Source organism: Callospermophilus lateralis, chromosome 1 (genome assembly GCF_048772815.1).
Source record: "Callospermophilus lateralis isolate mCalLat2 chromosome 1, mCalLat2.hap1, whole genome shotgun sequence".
NCBI lineage: Eukaryota > Metazoa > Chordata > Mammalia > Rodentia > Sciuridae > Callospermophilus > Callospermophilus lateralis.
In genome coordinates this window covers 40,863,141-40,889,066 of record NC_135305.1, presented here as the reverse complement: position 1 = coordinate 40,889,066, position 25,926 = coordinate 40,863,141, and the positions used below count along the sequence as shown (strand labels likewise).

General features: G+C 32.5%; 1 protein-coding gene across 1 annotated transcript in view; it reads right to left on the bottom strand.

Moving 5' to 3' along the window:
* Foxp2 (forkhead box P2) overlaps window positions 1-25,926 on the bottom strand; it is a 374,093-nt gene that overhangs the window by 144,436 nt on the left and 203,731 nt on the right. The window contains exon 3 of the mRNA XM_076861639.2: window positions 6,398-6,487. Within this exon, the coding sequence (XP_076717754.2) occupies window positions 6,398-6,487 (90 nt within the window). The remainder of the gene's footprint in view (window positions 1-6,397; window positions 6,488-25,926) is intronic.

Here is a 25,926-nt window from a genome sequence, read left to right as displayed (position 1 = left end):
AGAGGAAACACAAAGAGTCTTAAATGGAAGAGAAATTCAAAATAATTTTACTTTTTGTCTTTAATCATGTACTGAAACTGTTCTTCACTTTGTCATTCAATTTATCTTATATACCTCTAAACATCTTAAGATGAAATTCACAGCCTAAGTCTTAAATCCTATAGAGAGCTCCCATAACAATATTAATGTTCTATTTCTTTATTGCTCTCACTTTAGTAAAGGTAGAGAAGTCAAGGGAATATACACTTAAAGTCCTAATGGATTACAGAGAGAAGCAAGTACTTGGATAGCTAAGAAAAGAAAATTTGACCTCTGACAAAGCCATTTTCTTCTATATTTAATTTATGAGAATTCAGTAATTTGTATGCAATATACATTTTCTTATATAGCAATCTGAGAAGCAAAAGTACATTTATTAATTCTCTATTTGCTATTTAACATTCATATTAAAGTATGATTTTTTTCCCATTCATTACTGACCATGTTAGTACTGCTGATCCTAAGAGTCACTAGCAAATGATAACGAACTAGGGGAATTAAAACCATCAATGTTGTAATTTAGCTAAACGGTGTTTCTGGATGAAGGTTCTCATCTTCATGGATATTGCTTGACATGGTTGACAAGCTTTGTCTTTGGAAAACTATTCTTACTTTGACCTCCCTTAATAAATCAAGTTATAATTTGATTTTTCTAATCTTTTCTTTCTGCTTCTTTTCCATCTTGCTCTAAAAAATACAGATGTTACTAAGCTCCTCTTTGCAAATTATCTTTGTCAGAAATCTTCTCTACTCTCATGGATTCAGCTATCACTTGTGGATTATTCCACAAATATTTGTCTTCAGTTCTGACTTATCTGTCAAGCTCTCCTTTTAATTTTCTAAAAGCTGAACAATTCTACTTACACATCTTGCCATAACCATAAGCTCAACATGCCAAATGCTCAAGTCAACATCATGTCTACATAAAGAGTTTTTTAAGGATTATCCCTATTCCTGACTCCTCACAACTCCCCTCCAAGGAAATATTGTCTAAATGTACCATTGCTCACTAGATCCTCACAAACAGTGCTGAGGTCCTACCACTTTCTTATTAAAAACCTTTAATAGCCAGGAGAAGTGTATAAGAATTAGAAGCTCAGACACATTTTGTTACAAATACTTAAAGCAGCATTAGCAGGAGATCTATATTTAAAGATTACGAAGTTTTCCACACAAGCATGTTTAGCAGATGGGCTGGATGCCCCAGACCCTCTTCGATGGGGTGACAGCCTTGAACAGAGAGGCCATGGATGGAAACATCATTATTGAGGGCTTTTCTTCTCTAACATTAATGGAAATCTGACTATTTAATGCTACCTTATAAGAAATACTCTCTAATAGAATTGGGAAATCAGGACCACACAAGGCATTTTCTATTTTCAATTAAACTCTCTCAATTTTAAGATGAAGATACACTGCATTAGACTTACTGCTTATTTTTTATATGCAAAAATATGAACAACAAAGAACATCTTTAAAATTTTGACTTTTCTAAATCACAATATATTGGTCTACTCCAAACTATATCTCAGGTCTTTTAATAATGTTGCTTTAAGTAGGTGGAACAAAGTGTGGTTTAGCTAATAATGCTTATATACTACAAATTGATGTAAAAAATATTCAATTTTGTCCTTTACCAAAGCACATAGGAAATTCATCATTTCCTAAAATGCATTTAGCAATATCTGGTTATGTATCTGACAAAAGTTAGTATTTTCACCCAGAAGATTTTATTAATTTTAAAATTTTAATTGTTATACCTTATTCTTGATTTCAAATATAGAATGTGAAATCTTAGAATCATTGATTACTAAAGAATCTCTGGTTTTGTCTGCTGATGTTTATTTTAACATTTTAGAAAGAAGGAATAGAAGAAGGTAGAAATGATGTTAAATTGCATTATATCACTGCGTATTTAAATGTAGATTATCAAAATACATACAGGAATAAAATAATTTTTATATAGTTTGCATTTATTCACAATGCAATTTATAATATTATTTCAAAGCATTTAAACAAATCTTTCTTATTTGTTCAAAAGTGTATTTGAACAATCATTTCCATACATATGGAATGTAATTCTTTGATTCCAAAGCATTCATTTTAGCTGTGACATGTTAATAAGCAAGTCTGTTGTAACTGAAAACAAATTTTAAAAACCCATAATCATTAATTTATAAGATAATATTCAGCAAGATATATATAATCCCCCAAAACTAAGATGCCTGTCACTTCCTTCAAAACAAAAACCAAATAAATCTTAAACCATGAAATTTTAAATCTACTCCATCAGTTAACCCAATGTCTTTGTTTTAAAGATGTTAAATGATTTCCTCAAACTTAGATAACTATTTTATGTCAAAATCTGAATAAGATTCTCAAATTTAACTTGCTTTTGCTTTTGACTATTCCATTCTTTAACTTAAGACAGAATTATAAAAATTTATAATTTTTGTTACCTATTGGAAAATAAAAATTTATACTAGATATTATATATTAGATATTTACCTACAATGAAGGAGGTGATTACAGTGCTATATACTAATATTCATCTAAGATAGCAAAGCAATGGCATTTACCTTAAATTTACGTCTCTGCTCTGCACAGCTGTTGAAGAACCACAAGTCTGTCTCATGGCTGTAAATGTAACAAGAACAATAATGCGACCAATTTTCATATCTAAACTAAATGAAGTAGATTTGTCAAAGGCTAGAAAATTGATAATGTATTTTATAAAAAAAATTAAATTTACAGATTTTAGAAGTGTGCATGTGGTGTGTGTGTGTGTGTGTGTGTGTGTGTGTATGTATGTATGTATGTGTGCTGATTTAGTCTTTCTCACCTGGAAATTACTTTATGAAATTTAAAACATCAAATATTTTCATTGGCTAACTTTTCTTATTATGGATCATTAGGGGCACATCAAATCTAGGAAATGCTGCATAGAAATAAAAAGATAGGTTAAAAGAAGAGGCAACCTTCTGCTGTTATTACTTGACTAAGTTTCTCGGAAACCTTAAGACTGACGATGAAATATCTGGTAAAGTTTAGGTTAACGTCAACTCCAATTTGCTTCATGATCTTTATATATTCTTCTTCTTCAATATCTGATTAATCAAATACCTGATAGGATCTATTCAACTGGTGTTTCACAAAACTAATAGAATATGTAAAAATGTTTCAAACACACATATTCAGATACCTATTCATGGAAGTTAAATCACTACTGCCACTGGTACTCATGACTGTCAGGTGGTATGATTTTTTTTCTTTTCATTTTGCATTAGACATGCTAATACATATGCCATCTGTAGCATCAGAAGCTGAAAAAAACTGATATTAAAACAAAATAGCATATATATACATACATATATATATATATTTGTATATATATATACATATACATATACATACATACACTGGTCTGCTAGAAATAGACTCTATTTCATGTCACACTTCAAATCTGGACACCACTTTTTAACACTTGAAAGAAATTTAGGTGAATGTTAACAATCAACCAAATATTGTTCTTGTGATTTGAGCCATCAAAATAGTGCTATGAAATCAGTGTCATATCTTAAACTTTATAAAGTAGTTATTTAGCAAAACTATGTTTAAAATAGGAAATAGAAAGTTTCTCTATTGGTCTTCTAAAGATATTATTTCTGATAAGGTAAGAACCAGCATTATCTATTAACACCAAATTTCTTTTCTTGCAAGTGTAAATTCTGAACTACTTTCAACTACCCTTTGAAAACTTACAACATAATCTCTAAAAATTTGGTTGAACACTTAGGCATTTTCTATTTTCAATTTAACTCTCTCAATGAAGATACATGCATTAGACTTACTGCTTATTTTTTATATGCAGTTAAGTAGAAATATATAGTTAAGTAGAAAAACCCCCTACACTGTGAGAGAATCTTATAATTTTTTTTAAAAAGTTAATTTCATATTATATGACTAGGATTTTTTAAAAATAATATTCTTTTTTTAACACAAGTAGCAAATAGTGCAACTCATGCTAAATAGTATTTGCAGATGCAAGGATAAGTATTAACCTAATATCCCCATTTGATAACAGATGTGTAAGCTAGTATGAAATGTTGTTAGGTTTTTATTAGATTTTTAATACAATCTCAGACTGCCTACAGTTGCTGAGCTTATCAAATACTATGAAATACAAAAAAATGTAAGTTCTCATATTAATTGTAATATATATTTTGGTGAGCAAATAAGTCTTCATTATTTCTAAATTCTCATTCATAAAGTCAATTTCTCATCCCCATAGGTTTTAGCAAGAGATCTCATTAAAATCACAAATAATACAAAAATGCTACAGTTTTACAGAATATACAATGGAGATATATTTAGATTAATATGCATTAGGAAACACTAAACTATAAGTGATACCAGGAAAATACAGTATGATGAACAACTGCAATTATTAATAGGTATTATAATAAAGTAAAAATTTGAGAACTTTTGCTTAAAAATTTATACAACAATTGTTACATGGACAATTTCTTATTTTAGAGTCTCTAATATTTCCACATTATATGTGTATGTTTTAAGAAAAAATATGTACATTTATATTATCAAAGTATCAAATCTTGATTCTAGTATTACAACAACCACAACAACAACAAGTCAAAAACCTAAAGCCCAGCCATTCTTTCCAGAGATACTCTGGCAACCAGCAATAAAGAAACTTCTACTGGACTTAACTTTGGAGAGGAAGGAACAACTGAGAATTCCTCTACTTTGTCAAGAAATATGACAAATAGAACAATAAATACTGTTTTTCATACATTCAAAACAGGAACTTCTTTCCTATTTTTGGCTTATGTTGCCAGCATCTAAATTTTATTTTCTACATCAACAAGAAAGAAAAATGCCCACTGTGAAACTATTGTGAGGATCAAAGCTTCATTTGGTATCTAGTGTGACTTCTACTATGCACAATTTTCTGTTAGGTACATGCATGGAGAGACTCATGGGATCAGGTAACTATAGAAACACTGTACTCAGTGCTACAGCTTTAGGAGTGATATGAAGTGAGTAAAGTGTGTTACAGAGTTACTGATTAGTTAAGAGAATGTGGAATTTTTTTAAACAAGAAAAAAATTTAAGAAGAATTTAGATTCAGACTGATTCAATAAAACTTTCATTTACAATTATGGCAGACATTATGCTTTAGACTCTGTTAAACATTCTCTACCCCCAAGTCTCTCCTCTGCCCACTCATTCCCACAAATGACTTTGTTCCCAAGAAAATATGTTCTCTCTGATTTGTTTAGAGACCATAATGTAATCCAGTTTTGGGGTAATAAGTAATTCTGGATTGTGTGGATCAGTAGCCTATAATTCTTTGTCATACAAACTGAGCTTCAGAAGGATATCATGGAAGACTTAGTTGCTAACATCTGTGAGTACATCTGAAAATGAAAACAGACAGCTAGGCCATTAAAAAAATAAAAAAAAATATTGTTTTTTTAAAATAGAGCAATAGGAGAAAAATACTAAACCCTAAACGTGCCTTATTAGAATGTATGTAACACATGATTCAGGAAAAAGCATTGCTTCTCTTTCAACAAAGCTGCTGAACACTGAAAGGCATTTCATCCAACTCCAGAATCCACCTTCCAACCTTCCAAATGTTTTTTTATGTACACCTTAAAAATGGTTTTTCCCCAAGAAAATGTCCCATACATTTTGGTTAAGAATACTATGTAAAACAATGGTTATATTATGTAGCAAAAGTTACTTTAAAAGACATACACATACTACCAGTTTCACAGGACAAATATAAGTGAGTAAGGACAACAAACTCCAGAATGTGTTTTTATAACTGTAGCAACAGCAATAACTCCCTGGCGAACTCAAACAGTTTTTTTGGCAATGGTGGAGGTTTTCTGCATTTGTCACTTGGATACAACTGCAGAAGGGTTGTCTAAGACTGCTTTGTTTCCTTCCACATCACTTTAATATAACTTTACTTTTTTTAGAAAGAATTTTCACATTTTTACCTACATGTGAATAAACCCCATTAAAATCTCCCAAGGGAATTTTATACAAATTCTCTATGCTTATGTATTCCAAATATAGATCCTACATAATTTTTGTTATTTTTTTTTTAATTTTCCAAGTTAACTTCTTGGAAACTTTTGAAACTTATGCTAATAGAAAAAAATTGTTTCTCTTCTAAGAAAAATGAATAAATTCTCTTTTGGAATTAAAATGACCTACAAAAGTAAATGTAATAATCCCCTGTATATATACAATTGTGTCTACACATCTGTTATTATTATGAGCATCTTTTAAAATAAGACCCTAAGGATAGGAATGCTTTACTAACCTGCAGTGGTCTCTGTTTATCACTGCTTTTAGGAGATTTCAATCCACTTGTTTGCTGTTGTAAGAGAAGTTGTCTTGCTGCTTGCAGAGCCTAGAAGTAAGAAGGGGATGATATCTAAATATTTTTTATTTAAAGTTAAATTGATTATCAATTATTTTGTATGAAAACCCTCACCTCCCTTTATAGTCATTATTCTTTTTTTCTCCAAATATGCAAAATATTCACAAAACACATGTATGCAACTTTATTCAAAATCATAAAGTTGCATGTAATCCTGTAGGAAATTAATTTGTTTAAAGTGCATAAAGGAAAAATGATCAACTGGACCAATAACCCCATTTCTACAAGGAACTTGTATTTGAGTGTTGAACTAAAATGCCCACTCCCTTTTAAATTATCATTCAATTTGCATTTTCATATTACAATTTTGAAGCAAAAGCAGTAGACTTCAAGTGTTACCGGAAGCTGTAATTAAATTTGACAAATCAACATCAGATTATCTTGAAAGTGAATTAATAAGGATTTTCACTAAAGATTAAAAACACTTTTTTTGTACTTACAATTCAAGGGGAAACCTCTCCTCTGACAAAATAAAGTGCAGTTTTAATGCCAAATAAAATTGAGTGGTTTTCATTTGCATTCTTAGCAAAATCAGAGAACAAAGAAATTACCACTCAACCAATCAGGTTTGTTTCTATGTGTGACAGAATACCAATCAAAATAGAAGATGTTTTCATTTATTTTTATGTTTTCTTACCCACTCAGGAAAATAAAACTTAACATAAGAAACTAATGTAAGCATTTCATTATATAAGGAGGGGCAGTTTGGTGAATGTACTATATGAACTTATCTAACAAAAACTAGGGTCACAAAACAAGATTCATCTTAAATTATTTTAAAGGTAGCAATATATACTACCATTAAACAACAACAACAACAACAACTTTTTTTAGAGCCTGTATTTAAAAATTCATTTTCATTCTTAACAACCGAGTTCAATGAACACTAGGGATGACAATTTTCAACACATAAAACTAAAATAAATCATTACCTTACTTTGTTCTTTACTGTTTAAGAATGCAAGATACATTTTTCATAATGAGAAAAACGTCATTAAATTAATATTCTTCCATAATAATTAAGATTCTCAGCTGATAAAAAGTATAATTTTGATTGGAATCAATGATCTGGTTTTTAAGAGAGTTTCCAGTATCCATGACAACAGTTGCTTTGACAAGATGTGCATATGGCATTACACTGCCAGCTGGTGTGAACAATGTTTGAACTACTGCATTGAGATGCTGAGCAAACAGAAAAAGTTGCCACGTCTTAACCCTCAGGGAAGGCAGTCATCCCCTGATCAATTATGAAAAGACAGAGAGAGGGCTGCTACAGTCTGGCTCCAAGCAAGTTTTCTGAGAAGGCAGGCAGACATAGAAACCAAAGTAAACAAACCGAATGCAGGAGCACCATCTCCTAACAACATTGATTTGTCTTCCCATAGCAGGATCTGGCACCGTTTGTCAAGAGCACTTTTTACATTTGGAGACACACTCACTCACGACGATTTCCTTTTGTTTCTTAAACTTTGCAAGTAATCACAAGTCAAACTAAATATTTCCAAGGATGGCACATGCCAGTGAACTCAGGAATTATGAGAGTTTGGTTCATTATGAGAGTTTGGTTTGAAGGAAAAACAAGTAAATATCAATTCCATAATTACTTTATTACAAAACTCACTGAAAAATCTCACTCAGTAGTCTAAATAATAAAGATTTCTCCTTTTAATTCAGCTTGAAAAATTAAATATGAGTTGAAATTAACTAAATTAATTAATTTTTTATGGAAGTTACTATAGTGTGATCTAGGATGTGTCTATATAAAACTTTCAAGATTAAAAAAAAATCAGTCAATTATTTTTCCTGTTGATGACAAAATCCACACAAAATTTGGCTTCTTTTTTCATATACTTGCTTTCTTCTTTAGAGATGATAGTTCATCAATATACAGCTTTAGTTTGTATTAAGTTCTGTAGTCATTTATTATCTCAAAGGATTCTTTTTTTTTAAAGGATTCTAATGAACAATTTGGAATCTTACAACCATGAATTACTAGGACTAAGAGCAATTATCAGAAATCATCTAATCTGATCCCCACCTTTTAACAAATGGGAAAAGTGAGGCTTAAAGTAATCAGTTGCTTTGCTCAAGGTCACAAAACAATTTCTGAGTGCTTTGTTCAAGGTCTCCTGGCTTTCTGGCCCCAGTGCATTCCAGTGGGTCATATTGTCATAATCCTGTCAAAAGAATCCTTAGATAGCAATGGGTAAAATTCTAGTAAGGGAGACTATTTGACAGTGTAATGAATTATTCTTTATTCCTAAAGAATATGAACATTATTCCTAATGAACATGTCCAATTCTTGAACTTAAAAGGAAAACAACACAATCTTTCTATATCCTGTATATATAAATGCATAAAAAACTGTCATAGAATATATGTTCTTTTTATGGCTAAATGTCCCCATCATGCTTAATTTCAAAATCATTATGTATTCCACCAATACCTGATAGAGCTCTGTACTCTTGTATAATCTTTATCATCTGATAAATTTTTACTAAGAGAAGTGCAGTATTCTAGAGTTGGATAAAACCTTAAAAATTGTATAACCTCACTTTTTCACTTTGTAGATAGGTAAATGAAGGACCAATACTATGATAACTTAATTAAATCACAAAGCTTTGTGTGTTTTTGTCTTCCAAGCCTAGGACCCCATCCATTATATTCCTTAATTCACCTCAATTCAAACAAGAAACCCAATGGAATATATGAATGCTCAGTGGATAAGAAAAAAAAACACTAGAAAATTAGATATAGGAAAGCTATTGCTCATGAAAATATCACTAGCCAGAAGCATATACCTGTATTATTGATAAAGGAGTAAAAATAATGATGGGACACCACATGACAGCTTGGTACAAAATGCTGCCACTTTCAAAGTACTTTGGTTTTCAAATGCATTTACAGTTATCTTTAAAATAGTTGAGGGTCATCTTCCAATACAAGCACTTATGAAAAATAACTACTTGCCTATTTCAACATTCTTTTGTTAGCAGCAGAGATTGCTATAGTAAACATTAAGAGGTAGGAGAACAAAAAACAATTCCAAGAAATCAGGAATGATTTAAAACTCATAAGCAGGAATCTCTGGCAGACTGCATTCTGACTGCATGCATCATATGACATTTTTATTTCCAGTATTCTTTGGGGCTGAATTTCAATAAACAATTGCTCATAGATATTTAGCTCATTTTGCAATTTATTACTGTAGCTACTCAAGTGATGAAAGATTAAGAGATAAAACATTTTCATCAATATAAGGTACTAGGTGTCAACTTACATAAAATATTAATGTGAAAATCACTTACCACTTCTATTGATAAACAGAAAAGATAAATTCCAGGGCCACTCATAAAGTTCTACAAGTCAATTAGGTATTATATGGTAATCCTCCCTCCTCAAATTAATTTAGAACAAAAGGCAAGAACTGTTTACAAAATTTCCTTTAATAATGACTGAATCTGATTCAAATAAACAAGAAAGAGGTTTCTAAGGCAGCCAAACCATATCTAGTTTCCAAAAACACATTTGTTTTGAATTAAGGGTGCACTTCACTTAATGACATGATCTAATTTTAGTCAACCTAAAGAAAATTAACATAGGGTATTTTCAAAAATTGGATCAGATTAAATGTTTTGAAAAAAGGATAAAAACATTTATAAATAGATTTAAGGTACACATTTTGTTGGCCAAGGAGGTGTGAGAATGCACATATTTTCCAGAACTGAGTGCATTTTACTCTAAAATATTTATTGAAAACGTCATTCCTAACAGTTACTGTGTAATTCCGAGTAAGCTAAACTTTTGAAAGAAAAGCAAAGTTTAAGCACATCACTCTTCTCCAGTAGTATTAACTTTAAGTTTGTGATGAACTACACAAAAAGCAATTCTATGGAGTAGGTCATCATGAAAATGAATTTAGGGTGAAAAACCTTTGTAATCTGTCAGAAAAATACTTTCCCTCCAGAGAAACACTGAATTAAAATTATTTGAGACTAGTTTAGAAATAACCAGTAAAACCGAAAGTGTTGAATATGCTTAGGTTTATAAATAACTTTTTTTCTGAGTAAATAGATGTATATTTTAGGAAGAAACAGACATCACTCATCTCTCTCCCCATAAAAATAGGAATGCTTAACCTATCAGCCTGTTGCATTTGAGACATTAAAATGAAAAATGACATCTACGCCCATTAATATCTTCAATGTATAAACAGCTCAGCGTGACACATTCTTGAGAGCTGAAGGCTACAAAATCTCTCTGAAACATAAATAACAAAGCACTCAGAAGCATATTTGATGTTGATATTCATCTCTGAGAAAAACACTGCTGCCTAGGCTTCTTATGAAAATAGATGCAGCCCAAATGGATCTCCTGTAATTGGTTTCAGATAGCGAGGTCAGAAGAAATATGATACAAGAAACGATTATGTGGAACAGGCGAAACAAGAATGTTTACACAGGCACTCCCTAGTTATACTGACAAGGGTGTATACTTTGCAGATAACCAGAAAAAAAAAAATTGCCAGCAGGACATCCAGAATTTTGCTCCTCATACTCATATATGTTAACCTTTAACATGTTATATCTTTAAAATGCTACTTTGAACACTGAATATAAAATAAGTTTCCAAACAGAATTTCATTTTCTAATTATTTTCCCTACTGTAGTTGATAAAAACGTATATTCAGATCCTTCCACAAAGGATATGAATTCCTATTCTGTTTGGCCTTTCTTCCTATTATGTTCCTGCTAAGGAGAATATACTGATAAATGTAATCTGAAGTCTCATAATGCTATTTAATAGAAGAAAATTAATCATCTAATTGTCATAACCTATTTTCAAACAGCAATCTATCAGAGTGAAATTATGCATCTGTAGCTATTGACCCTTCATTTTATCATGCCTGATACATAATTAGACTAAGTTTGTTGAAAAAAAAAGATAATTATTAGAAAATATATTTTTAAATAATTGTTTTTTTACAGTATATTTTATATAAAGTTAGAGAATAAATGTGTGGATATATTGTATTTGTATTGTACATCACTATGGAGGCCAAATTTAAAAGGTAAAATCATTTATTGTAGATTATAATAAGAGTAATTACTTACTAAGCTTTATATTTACCAATCTGGCATTGGGCTTTTTGGGCTTAGTATTCATGCTGTAGATCCAAAGAAGAGACAACTGAGGTGTTGAATCTGTGATAGATCTTCAAGTCTGCCTCAGAAGCAATGAAGTTCTAAAGATTCATGTCTAAATTCAATACTCTGAATACCCAGTGCGGCTGGAAACCACTGGAAGACCTCCAAAACCCTACTATGGAATAAGCCTGTTAACAGCAACTGATGCTGAGACAGGTTTTGATTTCTCCAATCTCTAATCATGCACTTGGTTTAATGGTATGAACATATTCTCTTCAGAGCCAGCATTTCCCAGTCTGCCACAAATGAAATGAGTTATCCACGTATTTGCATATCCATCTTCTCCACTCTTCTGTTGTTATTGATAATGATGTGTTAATAGATTATCTAGGAGAACAATAATATTACCTACAATCTGACTCATTAAAATTATCCTTCATATTTTATGGAATTCTGCTCAACTATAAAATCCCCAAGTATGAAATGTAAAGATGAATTGGAATCAATTTTATTAAAATGATTTTATAAGCACTCTTTTTTCATGGCACATGTTCCAAAAACTACAAGGACTTTTTTAAAAAAAAATTTATTTCTAGTTGTGAATGAACACTATGCCTTTATTTATTTATTTATTTTTTATGTGGTGCTGAGGGTCGAACTCAGTGCCTCACATATGCTAGACAAGCACTCTACCACTGAGCTACTGCTACAGCTCTACAATGATTTTTGTGCATCCTCTTCAATATTTATCTTTTTGCTATGAAATATTTTATTATTTTCCCGCAAATACTCTGAATTTATATTTTGATTCTCACATACTTTAGCGATTTTTTTTCATTATGAGACCAATATCATCTTTTGTTTGGATATGGATTGAAGACTCATTATTGCTATCTTGCTATAATTTTTACTGGCATATTAGATAATAACTGAAAATACATGCTACTAAATTATAGCCTAATATCTGAATATAAACTATTATTTGAATCCTTTGTTTTGGATTTCCTTCTCAATTTAAAAGATTGCAGAAGAGATAGTGTTGGTAAAATGTTTGGAAGGACAAAATATATAAAAATTACTTGTCATTAAACATTTTTGTAAGTATGCTCATAAATCAAGGGAAGAACTAAACACTGCATACTTGAGGAGACAAGGTGTGATATGAGATTGTTTCTACCTCTGGGGAGTTTACATTTAATAAGAAACATTTGGTTGAATGTCAAAAGATCATAAACAATGCTCGCTGAAAACAGGAATCACAAGAAGTACCATCAAAATAAAACCAGCAGGACTTAGAATGGATAGGAAGAAACAAAGATGACTCCAAAATGTGAAGTTAAAGGTAAGGGAGAGAAAAGCATGCTGCTGCTCAAAGGGGGGAAATCTGACCACAAAACAGCCTTGGAGAGAAGGTCATGCTGTGTACCTCCTGTCTTCATAACCAGAAGATTCCTGAACTGGAGTAAATAACCCAGAGCTCTATGTCGACAGTGGTCACGTTGATAAAGACACATAGATGTAGGAGATGAATGAGTTGTTAAGGCAAAAAGTTTTTTAGATTAATGATAAAGAGAAGCAAGAGACAGCTCAAGGTCTAAAACTTGGGGAATACATTTTTTTTTTTTTCTGGGGGAGGAATGACGAGATAGTGAAAATGAAAACAGTGAACTGTGAGGACAGCTTAGTATTAAAAGTCAAGCACACAGACCAAGGAAACAGAGGATACAATAGAGGATATTGAAGGAAACTCACTTCTACAACCAGCTGATTTTTGACAAAGGTTCTGTGAATAGGAGATGGAGACTGAACAGTGTTTTCAATAAATGGTGTGGGGAAATTGGGTATTCACGTGCAGAAGAATGAGACTAGACCCCCATCTCTCATCAGTTGCAGGAAATAAGACTCTAAATGGATTTAAGACTTAAATGTAACTGAAACTGTGAAACTACTGGAAGAAAACACAGGGGAAATGCTTGAGGACGTTGGAATGGGCAAGGAGTTTCTGGATATGACCCAAAACCACACGAAACAAAACAAAAATAGAAAAATAGGATTACATCAAACTAAAAGGCTTCTGAACAGCAAAGGAAACAATCAACACACAAAAAAAGAGACAACCTATAGAATGAGAGTTGGCAAATTGTATGTATATGACAAGGAGTTATTATCTAGATTATGTAAGAAATTCAAAGAACTCAATAGCAATAAACAAAGAACAACAACAAACTAAATCACTAAATAGCTTTATTTTTAAAATGACCAGTAGATCTCAATAGACATTTCTTAAAAGTAAATATCCAATTGACTGATACAAGAAGAAAAAAAAAAAAGAGGTCAATATCCCTAAGTATTCAGGAAATACAAATCAAAATCACTAAATTAAAAATGAAACTACTATATGAGCCAGCAATCTTACTATTGTATAGATAGCCCAAAAAAAAAAAGAAAAGAAAAGAAAAATGAAATCAGTGTGTTGAAGAAACACTTGCATTGCCATATTTTTTGCAACACTATTCACAAGAGCTAACATATGGGAGCAACCTAAATGTCCATCAACTGATGAATGAATTAATAAAATGTGGTATGTATGTACCACATTTTATTAATGTGGTATGAATAGTAGTAGTTAGCCATAAAAATGATGAAATTCTGTCATTTGTGACACCATGATGGACCTGGAGATCATTATACTATGTAAAATAAACTTAAGTACTGCAAGATCTCACTCATATATGGAATTTAAATAAGTTGATCTCATAAAGAACTTGAGAAGAATGGTGGTTACAAGGTCTGGGGAGTGTAGTGGGTAAGGAGACATGGGGCAAGATTGATCAATGATTACAAAGTTACAATTAGTAAGAAGTTCTGGTGTGCTATTGCATAGTAGGGTAACTACAGATAAAAGTTATGTACTTTACATTTCAAAAAGCTAGAAGAAAGAATTTTGAAAGTTTCCAAGGTATAGAAATGATATGTGTCTGAGTAGATACATTTAACCTGATTTAAACATTATACAATGTACACACACACTGAAACATCACATGGTACCCAATAAATATGTGTGATGTTTATTTTTATATATTAGGTAAAAGGATAAGTTTAATTAAAATGACTTCCTGGCCTGGAAGTGTTAAAATAGAGAATTACATAAAATATACTAATTCCACCCCTAGCTATATAACAAAGAGAACTGAAAATATAAGTTCCTACAAACAGTTGTATATAAATGTACATAGCAACATTATTCAGAATGGCCAAGAGAGGTAAACAACCAAATATCATTCAACTCATGAACGGACAAACAAAGTATGATGTATCCAGAAAATGGAAAGATGTTCAGCAATTAAAACGAATGTGGTACTGATACAATATCAATGAAACTTTATTCCAAGAGAAAGAAGTCAGTAAGAAACTATCACATATTAGGTGATTCCACTTGTGTGGAATGTCCAGAATAAGCAAATCCAGAGACAAAAGCAGATGAATGGTGGCCAGGGCCCGGAAGGATGGGAGAATGTATAGCGACCACCAATAAGTAAAGAGTTTCTCTTTAAGGTAGTGAATGTGTTCTGGAATCAGAATGTGGTGATAGTTGTAAAATTTTGTTGTTACAAGGACTGAAAGGAAAAATAAATACTCAATTGTACACAAAGAAAGGAAAAAAAATCATGAAAGGAAAGAAGGATGGATGCTATTTTCAAATACCAAAACCTCAAAGAGGCTGAGGAGTGATGGAAGTTCCTCTCAATCTGATACTTTCTATGTCACCCATCAAAAGTAAATTCCCACAGATTATTGTAGTGGAAGTTAGATTAGAAGAGTTACTAGGGAATCCATGGGGTTGGGGGCAGGAATCATGGCCATAAATGCAAATAATTATTTTGATATAAGTTGTTTGCCATTTGTCATTTGATGAGATTAATAATTAGGGAGGAATAAATGCCTTAATACATAGGAGAATTGAGAAAGTTCCCAGAAAGGATGGGACAGTACTATGTTAAGGGGCAGGTGATAAATTTGTCAGGAGAAGGAACACATCATCTTCTAAGAGAGGCTGAAAACATGGGAGTACAGGCAACTCTGACAGACAGACAAGGGAAAGGGAAAGAGGCCACACCAGGTGGTCTCAATTGATTCAGAAAATAAGGACTTGTAGTTGTGTATTGAGGATGAGAAGGATCCGGATTTTAGAAGACAGAAAAGGAGGGGAGCTTTTAAATTCATCATTCTAAGAAATACAGCTGATAGAGTAAAAAGTGGCATTTACGATATTGTTAGAGTAAGAAACAGGCCTCTGCACACCCAGGCAGCACAACTTAGATGGGTGGCTTTGGGAACACTGCCTCCAGGACTTCACAAGGACCTGCCTGCTCTCTCAATGCAGGACCCCCGAGTCATACTCCTTAATCAGTTTTTGTAATTTTTAGCCTGGCCAAGGTGCCTGGAACCTCTAATTATATCAAGGATTGAGAATGAGTCACATACTCTGTGGACTGGTTTTGTGCACTTTGATGAGGACTGGTGATCTCTAGTTTTTAAACAATAGCAAAAAAAAAAAAAAAAAATCTGTTCATGATGCTGGTACTTTTGGCATAGCTGACTCTTTTAAAGCTTCCTTTGCACCTGAGAGAGAAAGTGATGTGACAATGTCAACTAGGTCTCAGAAGACATCTTTTACTGCTTCTTAGTTGACAAATGGAGACTACTTAATCACACTGAAGCTTCATTTTCTCACCTATTAAATGCAGTCAATAATACTTAATTCTGCCTATGGGTGATTTGTGAAATCAGAGAGCATGGTGTATTTGAAAGTATTTTAAAAGCTAAAATGTAAAGTGGTATTATTCCCAGTGAAGACTTTTGAAGTGATAGGATTCCTCTAGTGGATGTCAGTTCTTCCAAGTACATGACACTGGTCATTTGAGACTGACTCTTGGTTCTTAGGTTGATAGTGACTTTGCTAAATAGGTATGTGCATTTTAACTAAGGGGCCTGGCATACTGTAATTTCTAAAGTGTATTTCAATTTTTAGTTATCTGCAATCTGTTCAAGTAAGAAAATGCCCACTGATGAGAAAAAATATCTCATTAGCTTCATGTTCTGTGATTTTTTGGAAAGTTGAGTTTGAATTTGCTCTGAGAATTTGAGGATTTAAAGGGAAGAGTATAGATAGGAATGTACTCATAGACACACCCCTTCTTTCCTCAGCCCAGCACAACATCTATATGAATATATATGCATTACATACGTATAATATGGGAAGTGAAAAGGGCAAATATGGGGTTCAAGAAAGACAAAAAGAAAGAAGAGGAGAATGCATGTTTATTAATTGCTCATGATATGCCAATCATAAGTCTAAATCCTTGCACATACTCTCTCACTTCATCCTCAAGACACCCCACTTTTGCACAGGTGTGTGCACTGAGGCACAAAGCATGTAGGCCATGCACCCAACTGTTCATGTGGGATCTGAAGTGGAACAGGAATCTGAACAGATACCTGGCTGATTTAAAGCCATGTTTTTTCCACAAGGGTTAGTCAGGAAGACCACATCAGGAAGATAATTTTAACACAGAGACTCAAGCGAAAAGTGGTTGGAGTATAGAGAACAAAATACATTCTGAGTCCTTAATAACATTACCAGTTATATCAACAAGAACCACATAAAGAATTGTGGGGGCTGGGGATGTGGCTCAAGTGGTAGCGCGCCCGCCTGGCATGCGTGCGGCCCGGGTTCGATCCTCAGCACCACGTACAAACAAAGATGTTGTGTCCGCCAAGTACTAAAAAATAAATATTAAAAAATTCTCTCTCTCTCCCTCTCTCTCTCACTCTTTCTTTAAAAAAAAAAAAAAGAATTGTGGGATGCTATCCAAATTATAATTATTTTAATTGTTTTATGAAGAAAATAAGACACATAAGCTTCTAAGGGAATTTTACTCCCCTTAAATTATAAACTCTCTGAAGTTAGTTAGCACTTGATTGAGGATGTTTGCTACAGAGAAGTAGCCAATATTAAGGAAAAAAATTAATAAATATCAATCACAACCAACCAAACAACAACAACAAAAAAACTCCTCTTCTAGTAAGTAGTAAGTAAAATGTACTATTTTCTGATGGAGTTGGAAATCGAGTTGCCAGTAAAATAAAGGATGCCCAACTAAATTTGAGTTTGGTTTTTATTTGCTAAATCTTGCAACCTTAGTTAGAATTGAGTATTTCAGAATATGTTGTTGCCATCATACCAGGATTTTTATTCCAACTTTTTCATTTAAAAGTAAAAAGTACTGGTCATCTCATCAGTGGAATTGGTTTGGGACCTCAATAGTAATAAAGTCAATTTACCTACATTCACAGATTAGCTAGAGGAATGACCTGGGGGCTTGGTTACTTTTCAGTGTGAAGCAATGCTCATGGGGCTATATACATGGAGAGCAAAAAGGCAAGGCAAGGTGGACTATCCCAAAGAGGAATTGTACACACTATTCAAAGAGCCAGACCAAGGAAACCAGAGGGAACGTTTCTTTTAGAGTTCACATTCTGGTTTCTTGCAATTGGAGACATAGATATGAAACTTTGTGAAACTTTGGTTCTCTATTCACTTTCCCCTCAGCAAAGAGGAGGATCAGTGGTCAGGACCCTTGAGGCAAAGATTGTGACCCTGCTTGACATCAGGGGAAGGAAATGCTCTTGCAGATCTAAGGAAAATGGCCTTGAGGCAGAAAGCTTCTGCATAGGTAATTCAGAAGTTAACAGGACAGAGGTGGCAGAGCAAAACTGTTTGAGAAGTGCAGGTACAGGTATGGGAGGTTCAGAACCTCCAAGAGAAAGCCCCAAAGCTAAAATTGGACTATTCTTAGAAGCAAAATTACTCAGTTGCCAAAGAGGCCTCAGAAATCCCAAGTTATAATCCCAGAACCATTCCAAGTTTCTGTGTGACCTCATTCCTATCATGGATGACCTGTGAATAAATTTCTTCTTCCCAAAGTTTACAACTTACTAATTGGTCTCATAGGATAACTGAAATGGTGAAACATAAAATTCGTTGACAAATTGCTGAGGGAAGTATTGCAATTATTCAAAAATATTTATAGAGTGAATGAAAGAAGAAATACATTTAAATTAAAATCATAGAATTTTATATATTTAGGTTTCATTATTTTCATTGTAAACTATGAGTACATATTTATGTATGAAGAACTGATCCTATGCAACATTTTGAGGATAATCCCCCAAATTAGATTTTAGAGATCTTAGGCAACCTAACTTTAGGAAGAAACCCAGGGTATTTCCATGTTTTGTTCCAGCTACTACTGAATTTAGGTTACATTGCCTTTGGCATATAATGTGATTACCTGAAATCATTAAACATTACACTGTCATATTTTTTTTCAATGAAATATTAGTGATAATCATCATCACCTGAATACATCAATAACTACATCACTGTATGTTTTATGGAGTCATCTGGACACTTCTCCTAAGCATTTTCTCTAGTGCCCTGAGCTTTTTAAAAGTTAACTCTATCTAAGAGGATGAAATATATTTCTGATTTTAATTTGATTTGCTGTGATACATCTCTTATAGAAAGTATGCATATAAATAAAAACTACAAGCATTCACCTAGAAAACAGTGCCCACTGGTAGGTAACAATTTGAGAATGAGAAACTTTTAGGACAGCTCCTTGCTTGCATGAAATGATGTGATAGGACTCGGTTTGAGTCCCTAAGTTTTAATGTTTCTTCACTGCTGTGTCTTCATTCTCAAGCTTCATTCTAATATGACAAGGAGACATGAGAAAGCTTGGAGAAAACATGAGTGCCTGCCTCACAAGTGCATCCAACAAATTTTGCTCAGTGACTCACTTGTTGAAGATGTACATGAAATCAAAAGCCAGGGAGCAAGACACCACATCCTCTTTAGCACGAATAATAGTTCTACTCAACACTCCAACTCACCTGATAATTTTATTTATTATTTGAATATATTCATTGTTTCTAAATAATCTTTATTTATTTATTTATTTATTTATTTATTTTTATTGGTTGTTCAAAACATTACAAAGCTCATGACATATCATCTTCCATACATTTGATTAATCTTTATGTCCCCAAGAATGCACTGCATGGTAGCCTGCACCTTGTCACTCAAAAGTTATTTCACTAAAAAAAAATGCTTCTTTAAACATTTCTAAACTGGCAAAACACAGGAATAGCTTAGCCGGCTCTTGACATTCGAGATATAACTTGTACACTACGTTAAGTGATGAGACCAGCATTCCCTCCAGGAGCCATCAAAGTGCCTTCTGCATCGGAAGTTCTCTACAGATCTTAAACTGATGGCTCAGAAAGACTGACTAGGGATAGAGTAACACTGAAATTAGCACAGGTAAGATTTCTTTTCCTTAAATATTGTATACTCAAGACTTTTCAGCAGTGATATTCTTTATCTCTGTCATTGTTTTGTTTTTTAAACACAAAAAATTACTTTTAACTGCTGGAAATTTTTATATTAGAACTCTCAATTATTTTAAGAAAAAGAATCTACACCTGTGAATGTTTTTTGTTGTTCAGTTTAAGACTCTGTTCACATAAAATGCAAGTATTTTCATGCTTTTTCAAGATTCAGTCACCTATAAAATCAGAATCCTATTAAAATATTTTTAATTTACTAATATACATATACCTATAGAAGTAATATATGTAGAAAAGAACTTATTTGGGCAAAGAAAATTCAGTTGTTCTGAATTAAAAATACAAACAAATTTCAGATTCACCAAAATACAGCATTATTTCTAATTCTTAGAAAACATATTCATTTAATTTTTTAAAAATTAAAAAAAATATTAATATTAAGTCTTTTCCAATTTTTGTATTTTAAGTAATGCCACAATGAACTTTTTAAATAATGCAACCTTGATATTATCTACCCAAATTTATACATATACATATGCAGATAATAAATTTTGATTCATATTATCATAATACTCCTTCAGAATATTTGTATGCATCTGCAATCCCACCACAGAGTATGAGAATGACAGTTTTACAATCCATACTACACCTTATCACTCCTTTTTGGTCTTTTTCTAAACTTAAGTGGCAACAGTTGGCTTCTCATTAGAAATTGATATTTTAAAGTATCAATTTAAATGTATTCTACATCTAAATTTAGATGTAGTCTACATCTAAATACATATTTTTATTCATTTTAGTAGCCTTGTTTAGAATTAATGAATTGAACAGACTGTTATAACAGATATTTCACTCCTTCATTAAACTAATATTTACTACATTCTTACTCTGTTAGGGACTAGATATGAAACTGTGTACATGCCAGACAATCTTTCTGTCCTCTCAGTTTGCAATTTAATGGCTCAAAAGTAAATAGTTATCTGATAGTTTAGTATTTAAGTATTTTTGTTTTCTCATTATATTACATACTATATGATATAGATAAAGTATATTGGTCCTATTCTGCCTCTAAAAAGAATCATTCACAACATGGTAGACAAAAATAGTGTGAAAAAGTACTCTTCATTAAAAAATATGAAAATTCCACATGGGGTGAATTATATATGATTAGCACGGATGACAATACTTTGAATGAAAAAACTAATGTCCTCTCATTCCAAAAGTAGTTTATATGTAAAGTGAGAAAGGACTATTAAAAAGCAAATAACCCATAGGATTGATAAGGACCTCGTTATTTTTCCCTGTGACAGAGAATATGCTAAAATTTCCTTCAAAAAGTGGATTTCATTTTGTAATATGTAAAGTTTCTGCCCAAAGGAATAGTTACTGAAAGCAAGCTATTTAACCACACATTTTTAAGGCAAATGCTCTCCAATTTAATGTTTCTCTTCTTTAAGTTAATATTGGCTTGTTACTGGAAAGGAAGCACTTGAAAGAATGCTTATTGAAAGATAGATGTTTAAAGCTGGATATTAAAACTTTATTTCTGAGGGTCACACTGGGAAGATGCTTTGCAATCTTGGAGAAATCCCAAGTGGCCTGAGGTCAAAATGGCCCTTTTCTCCCAATGTCTCAAAACATATTAAACCTCTCATAGAAGGTGGAATCTGTTGCCCCCACAAAGGCTTCTTAAGATTACAGAATGATCTATTTAAGAAGTGCGCACTTTGTCTTGGCAGACACATTTTGGCACTCTCTTGTGATTATCCTCATTTACATAGCTGGCACCTACCAGGCCATTCACCAGAGTGGAACAATAAGCTGTGCTTGCTCCGATCATCTTCATGTTGAAGTTAAGCCATTATCCTGAATCCCGAGACATGCTACTGTGAAGTCCCTTGGCGTTTCTACCACTATCACTCCTCTGTTGTTATAGGAGAATGCTTACTGCCAGAATCCTCTGGCAGAAACTCAATTTCTGAGTCCAATACTAATTCATTACAAAGTCTGCAACAGCTGGGACAGTGGTATACACAAATGAGGCATTCTGAAATTTGAGGACAAATCCAAAATACACACTCAGGACTTTCCTATGACTCCATAGCCATGGAAATAGCTATTGAGGAAAAAAGATCTTGTGAACATTTCATCTTGCCAACAGCAAATTAAACCTTAGCAATTTCTGCCTCAATGGAAGTACCACCTTCCTGCGTTTCTATTACTAAGAACTGTTTTAAAGGTCCCAGTATGCCATGTTCGGTGTATCTTGGAAACAAGCAACAAAACATAAAATGTAGGGGAGAATATAGAGGACACCTCAGCACATCTATTCACAGGACAGTCACCACGCTGAAATCAAAGGTGATGCAAAGATGAGTTAGAGGTAGACACCAAAGAAGAAAGGAGGAGTAGGTAAGAAGCAGGGGAGAAAGTAGGAGATGACAGTGATGAAAATCGTGACAATGAGCAGTGAGACTTTTAAAAAATTTCTTTAGTTTCTATGGTTACTTACTTGAAGAAGTTTATCAAGTAAATAATGAAGTTGATTAAATCAGCCAAAATTTTAAATTTCTTAACATTTCATAGATCCTTGTGTCAAAAATGCTGGTATTGGTATAGGCAAGGCTAGAAAAAGTACTTTTATTATACTGTGGTAATTGTATAATATTTCACTATCAAACATTTTTTCATCTAAGTTAGTTAATCAATTCCCATTTGAGAACAAAATAGAATCATATCATATACAAGGAAAATTAAAGACACTTTTTCATTTCATAAATTTCTTTGAATATTATTAATATACACAGATATAATGTGGAACATTAACATTTTGCTGAAAAAATAAATTGGTATATCTCAAAATATATTACTTATATTTATTTTGCAATTCTATATGCACTGCAGTGGAAAAGAAGAGAAAAAATGCATACATTTATAAATAAGATAGAGGTTCTTTTCATGGGTTACCTCTATCTTAGATGCTTAGAAAATCAAATTAAAAATACAAAATCTGTTTATAGTATCTATAAATATAACAAAATACTACAGCATGAATTTAAGCAAGGAGCTAAAAGCTTTGTGAATGAAGAATGATAAAACATTCATAAATTAAACTGAAGAAGACACAAATAAATGGAAAGATATAGCATGTTCATGAGTTGGAAGAATTAATAATGTTAAAGTATCCATACAACCCAAAGAAATTTACAGATTCAATGCAATTAAAATTAGAATCCCAAAGACATTTTTCACCAAAATGGAAACAATGGTCTTGAAATTTCTATGGAATCTCAAAAAACTCCAAATAGTCAAAACAATATTGAGCAAAATAAGCACTCACTACTTGATTTACAACTTTATAAAGCTACAATAATCAAAACCCCCATTAAAAACAGATACATAGGTAAACAAAACTGAATAGAAAGCCCAGAATTAATTCCATGTCTTTACATGTAATTGATTTCCAATAAAGTTGCCAAGAACATATAAGGAATAAAGGACAGTATCTTTAATTAATTGTGATAGAAAAACTTCGTATCAGTTGGCCATCTTCTGGATATGCAGAAGAATAAAGTTAGATTCTCATCTCACAACACACATTGCAAAATCAACTCAAAATAGACCAATTTAAAAAATAGACCTGAAACTACAAAATCAAAAGAAACAATAAGTGAAAATCTTCTTGATTTTTTTTTTTTTTGGATTAGCCCTAAAAGCATAGGAAAATGAAGCCAAAAATACACTAATGCAATTGCATCAAACTAAAAAGTTCACAAGAAAAAATCAACAAAATGAAGAGACAACCTATAAATGGAAGAATATGTTTTTAAACCACATGTCTGATAAAAGACAAATATCCAAAATAGAAAAGGATCTCTAACAATTGAACAATAAGAAAACAAGCAGTAGAGATATTGGTCTGTAGTTTTCTTTCTTTGAAGTGTCTTTGTCTGGTTTAGGAATCAGGGTGATGTTGGCCTCATAGAATGAATTTGGAAGTTCTCCCTCTTTTTCTATTTCCTGAAATAGCTTGAAAAGTATTGGTGTTAATTCCTCTTTAAAGGTTTTGAAAAACTCTGCTGTATACCCATCCGGTCCTGGGCTTTTCTTAGTTGGTAGTCTTTTGATGGTATCTTCTATTTCCTCAATTGATATTGGTCTGTTTAGGTTGTCAATATCCTCCTGACTCAATCTGGGCAAATCATATGACTTAAGAAATTTATCGATGCCTTCACTATCTTCTATTTTATTGGAGTATAAGGATTCAAAATAATTTCTGATAATCTTCTGTATTTCTGAAGTGTCTGTTGTGATATTGCCTTTTTCATCCCGTATGCTGGTAATTTGAGTTCTCTCTCTTCTTCTCTTTGTTAGCGTGGCTAAGGGTCTGTCGATTTTATTTATTTTTTCAAAGAACCAACTTTTAGTTTTGTCAATTTTTTCAATTGTTTCTTTCGTTTCGATTTCATTAATTTCAGCTCTGATTTTAATTATTTCTTGTCTTCTACTTCTTTTGCTGTTGTTTTGCTCTTCTTTTTCTAGGATTTTGAGTTGAAGTATTAGATCATTTATTTGTTGGTTTTTTCTTTTTTTAAGGAATGAACTCCAAGCAATAAATTTTCCTCTTAGAACTGCTTTCAATGTGTCCCATAGATTCCGATATGTTGTGTCTGTGTTTTCATTTATCTCTAAGAATTTTTTAATTTCCTCCTTGATGTCTTCTATAACCCATTGATCATTCAGTAACCTATTGTTCATTCTCCAAGTGATGCATGATTTTTCCTTACTTCTTTTATTGTTGATTTTCAATTTCATTCCATTATGATCAGATAATATGCATGGTATTATCTCTACTCCTTTATATTGTCTAATAGTTGCCCTGTGACATAATATATGATCTATTTTTGAGAAGGATCCATGTGCTGCTGAGAAAAAAGTGTAACTGCTTGATGTTGGGTGGTATATTCTATATATGTCAATTAAGTCTAGGTTATTAATTGTGTTATTGAGCTCTATAGTTTCCTTATTCAACTTTTGTTTGGAAGATCTGTCCAGTGGTGAGAGAGGTGTGTTGAAGTCTCCCATGATTATTGTATGGTGGTCTATTAGACTCTTGAACTTGAGAAGAGTTTGTTTGATGAACATAGCTGCACCATTGTTTGGGGCATATATATTTATGATTGTTATGTCTTGTTGGTGTATGGTTCCCTTGAGAAGTATGTAGTGTCCCTCTTCATCCCTTTTGATTAACTTTGGCTTGAAATCTATTTTATTTGAAATGAGTATGGACACTCCTGCTTGTTTGCGAAGTCCATATGAGTGATATGATTTTTCCCAACCTTTCACCTTCAGTCTATGTATGTCTTTTCCTATCAGATGCGTCTCCTGAAGGCAGCATATCTCTAATGAACCTAGATGCAAAAATCCTCAATAAACTTCTGGCGAACCGGATACAAAAACATATCAAAAAAATTGTGCACCATGATCAGGTAGGATTTATCCCTGGGATGCAAGGTTGGTTCAATATACGGAAATCAATAAATGTTATTCACCACATCAACAGGCTTAAAAATAAGAACCATATGGTCATCTCGATAGATGCGGAAAAAGCATTCGACAAAGTACAGCATCCCTTTATGTTCAAAACTCTAGAAAAACTAGGGATAACAGGAACATACCTCAACATTGTAAAAGCAATCTATGCTAAGCCTCAGGCTAGCATCATTCTGAATGGAGAAAAACTGAAGGCGTTCCCTCTAAAATCTGGAACAAGACAGGGATGCCCTCTCTCACCACTTCTGTTCAACATAGTTCTCGAATCACTGGCCAGAGCAATTAGACAGACGA